At 36.3% G+C, this 13,794-nt stretch overlaps 1 protein-coding gene across 2 annotated transcripts in view; it reads right to left on the minus strand.

Moving 5' to 3' along the window:
• Positions 1 to 9,481: 9,481 nt before the first annotated feature.
• The window catches only part of LOC139130347 (histidine--tRNA ligase, cytoplasmic-like), a 79,286-nt gene continuing 74,973 nt past the window's right edge, over positions 9,482 to 13,794 (minus strand). For both annotated transcript variants that reach the window (XM_070696113.1, XM_070696114.1), the window contains 2 exons: positions 11,761 to 11,907; positions 9,482 to 9,774 (listed from right to left, as the gene is read on the minus strand). In XM_070696113.1, coding sequence (XP_070552214.1) covers positions 9,712 to 9,774; positions 11,761 to 11,907 — 210 coding nt within the window. In that variant the 3' untranslated portion in view covers positions 9,482 to 9,711. The remainder of the gene's footprint in view (positions 9,775 to 11,760; positions 11,908 to 13,794) is intronic.

Genomic DNA, 13,794 nt, shown 5'->3' on the forward strand with positions numbered 1-13,794 from the left:
CTTTTTTGGGCTGCAGAATGCTATTTGAAAGATGTAAGGTCAATGTCCTGATGAGACTGGAATTACCTTCAGAGATGTGTGCATCAAAAACGAACACGGATGCACACATTAGGAATAGAGTTCTTGCACCACTGTTGGACTCTGTCGCCGAGTCTTTCCCTCATATGTCGGTTTTTCTGAAAATGTGTTCTTGTATAATAAAATTTACAGTGAAAGATGTAAAACTTTGAAATTACTTATACACTTGCTGATGCAATGTACATGGCACACAGATGACCACTTATTTTATTTATTCTCAAAAGTAGTGAAAAGTTCTGTGACATTCGTCGATTGGGCATCTTTTCATGCACGTCCTAAGAACCTGACTGTTTTTGACAGGTCAGTTTTTGAGTGTGATTGATAAATATGTATTAGAAACAGTATAGAGATTCAAGTGACTAAACTACCTTGTAAGTGGTTCCTATTGACATTTAGGGCAACTTTGAGCACGAGCAGTATGCAGTACATTGCGTGCTTTCTAAGACAGAATCGCTGTTTTCCATAAGTACCATCTGAAATCCAGATTTGACTAATGTTCCTGTCCTGTTCTGGACAATAACTTTCAGCTGCAGAGCTTGTGGCATTGAGGTTCAGATAGCCGAATCTTTCGTGTTCGAAATTTAAATGCTCCTTGATTTACACAGAGAATACCCAACTTTTTAGCTCCGCTGTCAGCGACGTGGAGCTTATCAAATAGGTTGATTTTCCGTCGTCGTCCGTCGTCCGATTGCTTTGAAATCTTATATGCAGTTCACTTAGGGTAACCTCACGTAAGTTTGTTCAAATTGTGGTGAAATTTGCATATTTGTATTTTTGGGGCATTTTTTGCTGTTTTTTGTAAAAAAATCTTCTCTGAAACCGCTTGTCTGATTGCTTTGAAATTTGATCTGCAGTTTATTTAGGGTGACTTCAGTTAGATTTTATTCAAATCATGGTGAAATTTGCAGATTTGTATTTTTAAGGAAATTTTTTTGATTTTTTGTCATTTTTGGTAAAAAAATCTTTAAAAATCTTCTTCGAAACTACAAGTCAGATAGCTTTGATATTTGGTACATAGGTCCCTAGGGATGACCAATTTCAGATTTGTTCAAATTGTGCAGAAATATGCAAATTTGCATTTTTAAGGCAATTTTTGCCATTTTCGGTCAAAAAGTGTTTTTCTGAAAAAGCTTTGAAATTTGGTATACAGGTTTCTATAGATGGACTCAGTATTATGTATTACATTTCTGATGAAATCTTTAATTCGGTATTTTTGGGGCAATTTTTGCCACTTTTGGGCAAAACTGTGTATTTCCAAAAGTACTCATCTGATAGCTTTGAAATTTGGTATACGGTTCCTATAAGTGAACTAAGTGATATTTATTGATATTATGATGAAATCTGCAATTTTTGCCATTTTTTGTCAAAATATGTGTCAATCAAAAAGAACAAGTCTGATAGCTTTGAAATTGGTATACAGGTTTCTACAGATGAACTAAGTAATATATATTGAATTTTTGCTGTTTTTGCTGTTTTTGGTCAGAAAATTTCATCCTCAAAAAACTACTCGTCAGATAGCTTTGGTTGACATGTTCCTAGGGATGATCCAACCTTATATATTAAGATTATGATGAAATCTTCAATTGTGTATTTTTGCAGCTATTTTAGCCACTTTTTTCTGGCCACTGAAATGAGCTATCAAAGATTTCCACCTTCTTCATCAACATGTGTCAAAAATAGTTATTGTCTACATAAACACAGCGGAGCTATATCGGCTGTTAGGTCGCTTGTCTTGGTTTTAGTTTTAACTTAGCACATTTGGTCTATTGAAAATTCAAAGCCAAATACCAGGCTGTAGTCACGACTGCAGTCACTAACATATAACCAACAACCCCACATGTATTGTTGAACACACTGCAAAACAGTACATTGTATATCGCTATAAAACTTGCATTGTATGTAAAACATGTCTTGTTTTGTAATTTGAAAGAAAGACTATAGGAAAGTGCTGGATACGTACTGCAAGAACACCCATGAAGTTAAAGATATATTTTCAAACTAGATGGTAAAAAACATCATCAAATCTTAACATGTTACATTTGATGACCCCTCTTGTCCAATTAACTTTGATCATGATCTTCGTGAAGTGGCTGTGATTCGTGCTAGGCCACTTGGAAGAGTTTGAACCTATATCTGATAAGTTATCAAGGTTCTTCCTCCTTTCTGGTCTGTTCATTTACAAATGAACATTCAAGTTTACTTTGCCTTCTGTTTGTTTCAACTTGGTTTATAGATCACCTCTGGACACCGCTTTCTCTAGTTTCTCCCGTTTCTTCAGTTATATCTGTGTACATGTGTTCACTGTTGACTTTGTCAAAATTTATCTTGTGATAATCTGGTGACAGTGACCACAGATTAGTAACTTATCCTTGCTTGAAATTAGTATATTAGGCAATCAAACACACCGGATAATAGACACAGCATGGTGATAAAACTGTATGTTAGATTGTCAAAGGGCAAAATACACGACATATTAAAGGATGATGTTTAGATGAGACCAAGACACCAAAGGTTGCTAGTTGTGAATCTTTATTGGCAATACATATCATAGCTAAACATATTAAAATAAACAATGTCAAAGAGAAACCTGTGACTAGACTAAGACACCTCTATCCCAACCCCCTACCCCTGGGGACAGACATCTATACTGCCCCTGTTTAATCGGAGTATAGCTGTACTTTATGACAATTTAAATTTATTCTGTACTATCGATACAGAAGTTTCTAACATGATTGATATTAGACATAATTCTGTATATGATTTGAAAAAAAAAAAAAAGCAGTTATAATCTAGCTGCTCCATGTTCTTTTATAAAATGATAGGCACTTGCCATTAAAGGGAGCTAAAGCTTTTGAAATCTATTCCCAAACAACCAAATGTTATCAATACTTTATGTACTTAATTCACATGCTTGTGCATGCCTTTGAAAAATTCTATAATCTTATGAGGTTATTAAATAGTTGTTGTAAGAATGTTATTCCTCTAGTACTTTTTGAATTTGTATGTTTTCATTGGATTGTCATGAATTTCTAAATAAACTTTGTATTTGATTTTTTTTGTATATGTAGGACACTTTTACATATCTTTCACAAAAGGTACTCAAAAATATTAAATGTATTCAAAAGGAGAACCTGCAGTGACCTTTCACTCAGTCTGACAAGATCGTAGTTACTGAAAAATTTCAATGTCTATGATGATTAACTAACAGAGTTTCATTGACAACAGTCTAGACGCGGCTAGCAATGAGAGCTGAATGAATGAAACATGCAAGAACAAAGTCTGCTGAGGCTGTGTGTGCCATGTGCAGAGGAGTGCTGATAGGTTGAGATAAATTTGGAGGGAGACATTAGGGCAACTGCTATTGTCAAGACGAAGGAAGGAAGCAGTGTGGCAAGTTTACAAAACACATCTGTGTCAAACACACAGATTACACTTAAATCCTTAAAGTGAAGTCTATCAGATCAAGAGAAACAAAGACTTAAATGTCACTGCTGTACTTTGACCGAAGTGATATTTAAAAAATATGAAAACAGACAGCAGACAAATCATAGTACCATCTCAAAGTATAACTCTCTGTAAATATATTTTCCATGACCATAATTGTTGCTTTTAATTTTCATTGCAACTCATGCAAGATTTTATATTTTATATTTTCAAAGTGAAAAATGAGCATTTTATTGTAGTTTATATGATGTGTACAATGTGTCACTAAGTAACATTTCTTAATCATAATTACTCCAGAGAGAAATCATGTTAGTATGTATATATTAGTTTCTACCAGGATTTTATATTAAATAAATACTTTTGAATTCTTGTAATGTTTTGTTGCTTTTATGACAAAATGTTCACATACCAAAGGGGACTTCCCTGAAAACATTCAGTTGTCCAAAAAGCACTGACTGACTGATGAAAACGTTTTTCACACTTGAAATTTGATAGAACTCCCACCAAGGATGATACCAGTGAAATTTCAAATCAAATGGTACTTGAGAAGTAGATTTTTAGTCCCCGCGGACGAAGTCCGGCGGGGACTTATAGATTGGGTCCCGTCCGTGTGTCCGTCCGTCCGTCCGTCCGTCCGTCCGTCCGTCATCAACAGTTTCTCAGACACTGCTAAACTGATTTTGTTCAAACTTGGCACAAAGGCATAGCACTATGACCTACAGATGCACATTGATTTATTTTGTGATACGATCCAATATGGGCACGAGGCGGCCATTTTATTGTGATTTTTCATGTCTTTGGACCATAACTCAGACATCCTTGAGAACATTCTGCTCAAACTTGGCACAAAGGCATAACATTATGGCTTTCATATGCGTGTCAAATTATTTTGCGATATGTTTCAATATGGGCGTGTGGCGGCCATTTTGTTGCGATTTTTCATGTCTTTGGACCATAACTCAGACATCCTTGAACAGATTCTGTTCAAACTTGCCACAAAGGTATAACACTATGGCCTACATATGCATGTCAAATTGTTTTGTGATACAATCCAATATGGCCACGAGGCGGCCATTTTGTTTGCGATTTTTCGTGTCTTTGAACCATAACTCAAAGATCCTTGAACCGATTCTGTTCAAACTTGACACAAAGGCATAACACTATGTCCTACATATGCATGTCAAATTATATTGCGATACGATCCAATATGGGCGTGAAGCGGCCATTTTGTTGCGATTTTTCACGTCTTTGAACTATAACTCAGACATTCTTGAACCGATTCTGTTCAAATCTGGCACAAAAGCAAAACATTATGTCCTTCATATGAACACCAATTTACTTCGTGATATGATCCAATATGGCCGACAGGCGGCCATATTTTTGCGATTTTTTCATGTCTTAACCGAACCATAACTCAAACATCCTTGAACCGATTTGGTTCAAACTTGGCACAAAGGCAAAGCACAATGGCATACATATGCATGTATCAATTAAGCTTGCGATAGGATCCAATATGGCTGCAGAACTGCCATTTTGTTGGAATTTTGCATGTCTGTGAACCGTAATTCAAAGGTCATTACACCCATTTTGTCCAAACTTGGCACAAAGATCAAGCACTATGGCATACATATACATGTCAATTTACTTCGTGACATGTTCCAATATTCTTGTAGCTAAATACTTTGTACTGTTCCAATATGGCTGCCAGATTGTCATTTTTTTCCAATATCGCTGTCAGATGGTCATTTTTGGATTTTTTCATGTCTTTGAGGCTTAATCATATGCAAATATTCTTTAACCGATGTTGTTGAGACTTGGTACAAAGATAAAGTACTATATGGCATACATATGCATGTCTACTAATTTTGTGCTATGATCCATATGGTCATAGACAGCCATTTGATTAAAATTTTGGTGTGATTTTTTTATGTCTTTGAAACATAAACATAGGTCACTGTCCCTCGATGGACTGATTTTGTTCAAACGTGATACGAAGATAAAATACTATGGCTGCATTCTTGTGCACATTAATTTGTTTCATTATATGATCGGAAATGGCTGATTACAACAACATACTCGATCCCATACCATTTCGAAAATTCCACCAAACCATGTGTATAGTATGTGCCATCATGACACTGGAGGCAGTAAGGGCATCATTATGTGTGATGTAATCAAAAGTTCCTTGAGTGGTCATTACCGGCAGAGATGAGTCATTTATTGAACGTTCCTCAGATTACTTTATTATGCAAGTCACAGGCCTGATGTACCCGTTGCATCAATGTCATTCCACAGCTACCTAGACCACAGCTACCTAGACACCAAAGATTATAACAAAATGGACAAGCGGGGACTGTGTCATCAACGATGACTTGTTAGAAATTGAATTGGAATTTTTTGAAAATCCAAAAATGGCTGCCAAACCATGTGACCAATCAAAGTTTCTTCGTAAACTTGAAAGTGCTCACACTAAGGATGAGTAAAATTTCAGTTCAATCAGTGTGTTGGTTCATCAGAAAAGGAAGATTTTTGAGTATTATTTGCTGGTAATTACCAATATGGTTGCCAAACCATGTGAGTGATAGAAATGTCTTTCACAAACTTAAAAGTACTGACACTGAGGATGATACAATTTAAATTTCACATAATAGTGTTTTGGCGTTGGAGAAGATTTTTAATGATTAAATTGGAATTATTTGAAAATCCAATATGACCAACAAACCACTAACTGATTCAAACTGGAAAGCACTCACAGTAAGCATGATATGAGTAAAATTTCAGCTCAATCAGTGTGTTGGTTCTTCTGGAGATTTTTAAAACATAAAATGGTATTTTTTGTAAATCCCATATGGCGGCCAAGATCACGTGACCACTCAAGATTTTATTTGCAAATCTCAAATTGACCAGACCACTAGGTCATCAGGAGAAGCCATTTTTGGGTTTTGGGAAAAATTCAATATAACCACCAGGTCATGTGACCAATCAAAATTTATAGGGTCAGGTGCACAAGTAGTCATATGTAGCTGTTAGCCCTGAGAAGTTTACGTAAAGCAATTTTTGAGTTGTAGGTGAGCAACTGAACTAAAGAAAAAGAAGTTAAAGAGGAAGAATTGTAAACCAGTTGACTTGGGCCCAATAAAAACTGTTGCAAAAACCTGATTATCCATTTCCTCTCTAGGGTAAGCCTAATTCGAGATTCACGATTCAAGATTCATGGCTCGTGTTCTGCAGTTTAAGCTGGAAACACATGCATTTTCAGTTTAAGCTGGAAACACATGCATTTTCAGTTTAAGCTGGAAACACACGCATTTTCAGTTTAAGCTGGAAACACATGCATTTTCAGTTTAAGCTAGAAACACATGCATTTTCAGTTTAAGCTGGAAACACACGCATTTTCAGTTTAAGCTGGAAACACATGCATTTTCAGTTTAAGCTGGAAACACATGCATTTTCAGTTTAAGCTGGAAACACATGCATTTTCAATCTAAGCTGGAAACACACGCATTTTCAGTTTAAGTTGGAAACACATGCATTTTCAGTTTAAGCTGGAAACACATGCATTTTCAGTTTAAGCTGGAAACACACGCATTTTCAGTTGGAAACACACGCATTTTCAGTTTAAGCTGGAAACACACGCATTTTCAGTTTAAGCTGAAAACATGCATTTTCAGTTTATATAAAGCTGGAAACACACGCATTTTCAGTTGGAAACACACGCATTTTCAGTTTAAGCTGGAAACACATGCATTTTCAGTTTAAGCTGAAAACATGCATTTTCAGTTTATATAAAGCTGGAAACACACGCATTTTCAGTTGGAAACACACGCATTTTCAGTTTAAGCTGGAAACACATGCATTTTCAGTTTAAGCTGGAAACACACGCATTTTCAGTTTAAGCTAGAAACACACGCATTTTCAGTTTAAGCTAGAAACACACGCATTTTCAGTTTAAGCTGGAAACACATGCATTTTCAAGTTTAAGCTGGAAACACACGCATTTTCAGTTTAAGCTGGAAACATATGCATTTTCAGTTTAAGCTGGAAACACACGCATTTTCAGTTTAAGCTGGAATCACACGCATTTTCAGTTTAAGCTGGAAACACACGCATTTTCAGTTTAAGCTGGAAACACATGGATTTTCAGTTTAAGCTGGAAACACATGAATTTTCAGTTTAAGTTGGAAACACATGCATTTTCAGTTTAAGCTAGAAACACATGGATTTTCAGTTTAAGCTGGAAACACATGCATTTTCAGTTTAAGCTGGAAACACACGCATTTTCAGTTTAAGCTGGAAACACATGCATTTTCAGTTTAAGCTAGAAACACATGGATTTTCAGTTTAAGCTGGAAACACATGCATTTTCAGTTTAAGCTGGAAACACACGCATTTTCAGTTTAAGCTGGAATCACACGCATTTTCAGTTTAAGCTGGAAACATGCATTTTCAGTTTAAGCTAGAAACACACGCATTTTCAGTTTAAGCTGGAAATACATGCATTTTCAGTTTAAGCTGGAAACATGCATTTTCAGTTTAAGCTGGAAACGCACGCATTTTCAGTTTAAGCTGAAAACACATGCATTTTCAGTTTAAGCTGGAAACACATGCATTTTCAGTTTAAGCTGGAAACACATGCATTTTCAGTTTAAGCTGGAAACACACGCATTTTCAGTTTAAGCTGGAAACATATGCATTTTCACTCAAATTGACTTTTTTGATTCATATACACTGATAAATCATTATTAGGGCTTCAATTGTGCCTTCTATGGAGTAGTACCCTGCGATATGAGTGTTGACGCATTCTACATATAGGGGGACTTGAAAGAAATTATAGGGAGGGAGGGCCAGTGTTTATCAATTTGAAAAAGTGGACCCTTCAAAAGTGTTTGCAAGATAAATGTGATCCTCCAAAAATTTACAAGAGCAACAAACAGTGACGCTCTCCCTCCATATCAATAATATTAAGACCCTTTATCTTGCAGCCATTGTGGCTTTTCACTTTAAAACTGACCTCATTGGCATTAAAATTAACGATTAAATTTCTCCAGGTTCCTATATATGTGCCAAATTTCAAACTCACAGGCCCTGTCAAGAGAAGATTTTTAAACTATTATTTTTCCACACTTTCTATGACCTTGGACCTCGGCAGCTAAGCAATAGCTTTATCTTACCCTATCTATTAGTCCTACAGTTCTAGTGTCTATTGAAGAATGACTGGTTTTGAACCAAATTACACACCCAAATTTTAGGGTTGCCCTCGACCTTTGACCCTTACATAATCCTGTACATCATTAATTATGCACGTATATAATTCTAGGTTAGCCAATATAGAGCTAGAAGTCTGATTTTTGGTGGAGAGGAATAAGTATTAGAGAAAAGTTTTTTTCCCAAAATGTCATGTGACAAGAGTGACCTTTGACCTCAATTTTACAGTATCAGTAACCAGTTTCAGTTGCACATGAAAATTGGGGAGGGTCACTTTTTTCCTTGAGAACATTCTTGAAGGGTCACTGACTTGTCTTGCATGACCTTGTTTTATGTAATTGTCTATAGTTGCACTGTACTTTTCATGGAGAGCAGGATCTTGAAGAAGACGTCTTTTAAGAACATATAAATTTAGTCATTTCTCTGCTATGTGTGTAAGCTTGGTGTGTGGTATCTCCAGGGTATGCTGATAATGGCCGTTCTGTAAGCAAACTGATTGGTCCATGATTGCCTTTGCCCTTTGATCTTCCAATGACATACAGTATTTAGTCTCCACCAGAGATTCTGTAAAGTCGGCGTTATACATACGATGTAACTGTGAGGAAATAGGCTGTAAACACTTGATTGGAGATTCACAATTGCTCACCTAGTTCGTGTTGATAATCCGCAAATATACAGACATACAGACACCACTGACTCACTATTGATACATACACCAAATATGAGCTAAAAAAAGTATGTCCTCTCCCAAAAATTGTTTTGAGATCTGTATGAATGTTTTATTTAATGTTTAAATTCACAGTTCTTCAGGCAATAAAACTCTAAATTACAGTAGATGAATTCTACTCCTGTGGAAGGAGGTTGAGCAAAGTTTTCACAAAAGTTCATACGAGGAAATGAAGGTAAATGTGATAGTATGTTTCTAACATACCCTCACTACTATTATGTATTTTAATCATAAACCTAGAGTTATCTTTCCATCATCTATGGCTTGGATTGGTATGCTTTCTTGATCTCAGTGATGCAATCTGCCCTTGCAACCTCAACCTGTAAAATACATCAAATAAATTTTGTCAAAATTATGACTTTAAAGTTTATACCTAAACTAATTTCTGTAAGAATAGCTATACTTATGTCAACTCAACTATTTGGAAATTCAAACGCGTCCAGCTTTTTTAACAGTGCGCCCTCGTTGCCAGCATCATGCTTGCTAGTGACGTCATGAGCATCAATATTCAGTTTTCATAGTGGAACCTACCATATCCAGTGTTCGAAATAACACCTGTCCGGCAGTCCGAGACTGGTTGTTTTTCTGCCGGACTGGTAAAATAAAAAAGTTACCAGTCCGGCGGACAGGTTCACTTTAGCGTGGGGAGTCTTCTTTAAAACTATGTCTGCTATTTTTTCTCCGGGCTCCCATTCAAATTTTATGGCAAGACAGTTTTCTTTCCCGTAAATTCATCCTACTCAACAGCGCATAACAAAAATACTTAGGCACATAAAAGTAATCGCAGTATCAGGACTGGTAAGTTTTGGCAGGACAGGCAACTTTTTGAAGTTACCAGTCCTGGTGACTGATTGATATTTTCCACGAATTTCGAACACTGCCATATCGCTGTTGAGATTGAGAAAACTACACTCACTGGTAGCCACTTGCAAGTGCAGGGGTTGCTAGACGTGAGTAAAGCTATTTGTGTATAAATCAGTTTAGGTATATGGACTTCACTTATGAAGCTTCATAGCAATACTTATGTCTACTCAACTATTGTGAAATTACAGAATTCGACACAAACTTGGCATTGGGATGAAAGGAGCTACAACCAACTGATTGCTATGATGAAATGACAGTTTGGCTCACACTGATTGGACTCAGTGCATTGAGACCGTCGAATTTGGAAGCCATATCTCAAAGACAAAAGCTAATGAATTAATTAGCTGACCGCCAAGTACCTGATTGAAGAAAGTCTTTAAAGGCAGAGCCTCCCTTTAAAAGGACGAGAAGCTTATAGCAGCATTCATTGTGTAAGTGAACACCAAACAGGCAACTGCCAAGCGGTCAGCGCGAAGTTGCTGCCGATCGAACTCTGTGGTTATATTCTAAGTCTAACGCGACTGGAAGACAATTTTTTAGGAAATTCGAGCGTTTGTTTGGGGGAATCAATGACCGTTGGCAATTTGAACCGACCGTCAATCAAAAGCTTGCATAAACTCTGTTTGCAGGATCAGCAAAAGGTGACAAAAGGTTGAGATCAGTTTGTGTAATCAATGTTATAGAAATCAAATATCGTACTGGCCAAGTATTTGACAGGGAGGAGAACTCCACTAATGTGAGAACCTGGGATTGACAAGTGCGGCTTTAACAGGGACTCCAGCAGTTAAGGCCCAGGAGGCTGCCAATGCCCTAACCTCGTGGCAGTACATGTACCATTAAACCATATATAGTGAGTGGAAAAGTCCTTTTGCCAACCCAATAGTGTATGCTTATGGCAAAAGAATTGTTTCAGTATATATGGTTCATACTAACAGACCCCGTATTGTACACATTCATCAATAGCAAGCATAGAAATTCTTGAAATGTTAAAGACCTATTAGACAAGCAGTTTCTGTGATGAAGATTCATCATATAAAGGCAACCAACATATACAAGTCATCATTGATGACACAGCCCCCACTTGTTAATGGGTACTTTGATTACAAGTCCCTAGAGAGGATATGGTCCTGTTCATTAGTTGGGTTTAAGATTAAGAGTGAGTTCCAAAGTGGTGAAAACATAAAACCAATGTGGGCTGCCACCCTAATTACAAAAGGTCATTAAATAAGTCAATTTGTAATTAATAGACAGGATGTTGCCAAACATTTTTGAATTCCATAATAACACTGACTGATTATCACATGTGCTACATTTCATAAACGATACTGCCAAGTGTCAATGAATTGTATAACAAACACTGTTCAGATGTGGATGAACACAGTTACATAATGGGCAAGTTGTGATGAAACTCAGGTTACCAATTGAGATGAGCAATGACTTACTTCTTCTCTGGTGGAGGTATTTCTCAACTTTACTACACCATTTTCAAGTTCATCCTTTCCTAAGATAGCAACACAAGGAATGCCGTTTTCTTCTGCATACTGTAGCTGACTGAGAAATTTTGGATTCTGTTTGTATGATATTTCAGCCTGTAAAGAGAAAGCAGACAAAGATAGGACCTGTAGCTTTAACATCCATTTTTGTTAAGTGCATGGAAAGGCTAGTGTAATCAACTAGCGCCATCTATGGCCAGTTGCTTGGATCCTCTATAATTCGCTTATAAGCCTGGAAGAGGGGTAGAGGATGAGTTTTGATGAGCCTTCTTACCAGCTACAATTATTAGAGCCATTTTGTTTTTGATGGATACATATGAAATGAAGATATTGGATGATTTACTATCTCTTTATAATATCACATAGGGCTCAGCCCTTGGGATCGCACCAGAAATTTTATTCATATTGATTCATTATTAGTAATAGCAAGAGAAATAGAACTAATAGTTACTTGCTATATACGTTGTACGACCACTATGCCCAGTTTACCCTCTGATGAAAACAGTTCACACATGTACACAATGCCAGACCCTGCAGGTATAGATTTTCCGTTTAGTCTGTAAGAATGTTGAACATACTTTAATATACTAAATACGTGGCATCTTTGTTGGATGATCAGTAGATTGGAAACTTTTAACCAAACCAACCTATTATGTTTAACAGGGACATATTGTGCCATCATTATCGCTACAATAGTAACTGCACTGCCAAACTTCCAATTGCATGCTGAAAACTAGCATTCCGACTATAAAAAACTGGCAATTTTTGCATCTAGTTATGGACACAGAGGGTGCTTTTCTAAAATTCATTCTCAGCAGTCTTTGTGTATGTCCTTGCAGGACAGTTTTATCTCTCTTTCTATTTTCTAGGTGTGTTGTAGATTTTCTGAAATTTCCATGAATGATTTATTAAAAGATGCTTTGTTGAAAAATACAAAACCATGTCATCATGCTTGATTTTTTCCAGGTTTTAATATACTAAATAGGTGGCATCTTTGTTGTTGGATCAGTAACTTCATATCTGTTGTTTTACATTGAAAATACTACATGTAGAAGACATGTATTTCAACACTGTAGTAATCATATCATCAAAATAGCAATATTCATAAACGTTTATCATATTCTTCCTTCATTCCTTCTTGTCCCTAATTAGCAAGAGCATTTAATATACAAACTATTAAAATGCAGATTTCAAACTCATACATAGCCACTTATTAGTGCCATATCATAGTATCAATTCAACGTACATGGCATTTTGCCAACTTTGGTCAAGTCTATACTGATATATATTCCTTAGTACGAAAGTCTCTTAACTACATTAATTTGTTACTAGTTATGCAGTTATGCAATGCTAAACCACTTTCACTAATATTATATCAGAGTATTTTCAATTTACATAGCAAGTTTTGTTAACTTTGGTCAGGTCAATCCAGACATATATCTGTAATGAGGAAAGTTAGCTACATACACAAACGAACATTGTAATTTTTTGTCATAATTCTTAGATATAGACAAACAAACAAACTGACACACAGCACAAAGTCCATGTAGCTGACAATGAGATGCAAATGATATGCGGTTAAGGTCTCCTCGACTAACTTTCAGCTGCTTGCTCACTTTCTACTATTTTTATAGTATTTTATACAAAGGCACAGACTTATTCTACCTTCAACTTAAAACTGATAGTGATTTTGTAGCTCATTCTTTACTATTTTTCATAGTTTTTGGTAGCCGGTAACAGACACTACGTATTCGTGTCAACTACATGGACGATCTGCCCACAATAAAGACACACACACAGAATTTAAAACATTAATACCACAAGAGCTCATTGGAATGAACAAACAAGCTAATCAAAGTGAGACTTGAGTGGACACTGTGGGTCATCAGTATGTATTAGGGAGATGGTGCAGTGGCAAAGAATGTGAAATTTTCAGAAGAGTTACTTTCAGAATGTGCTTAGGAATACAATTCAGAATAACAT

This window comes from Ptychodera flava, chromosome 4 (assembly GCF_041260155.1).
Source record: "Ptychodera flava strain L36383 chromosome 4, AS_Pfla_20210202, whole genome shotgun sequence".
Classification (NCBI taxonomy): Eukaryota; Metazoa; Hemichordata; class Enteropneusta; family Ptychoderidae; genus Ptychodera; species Ptychodera flava.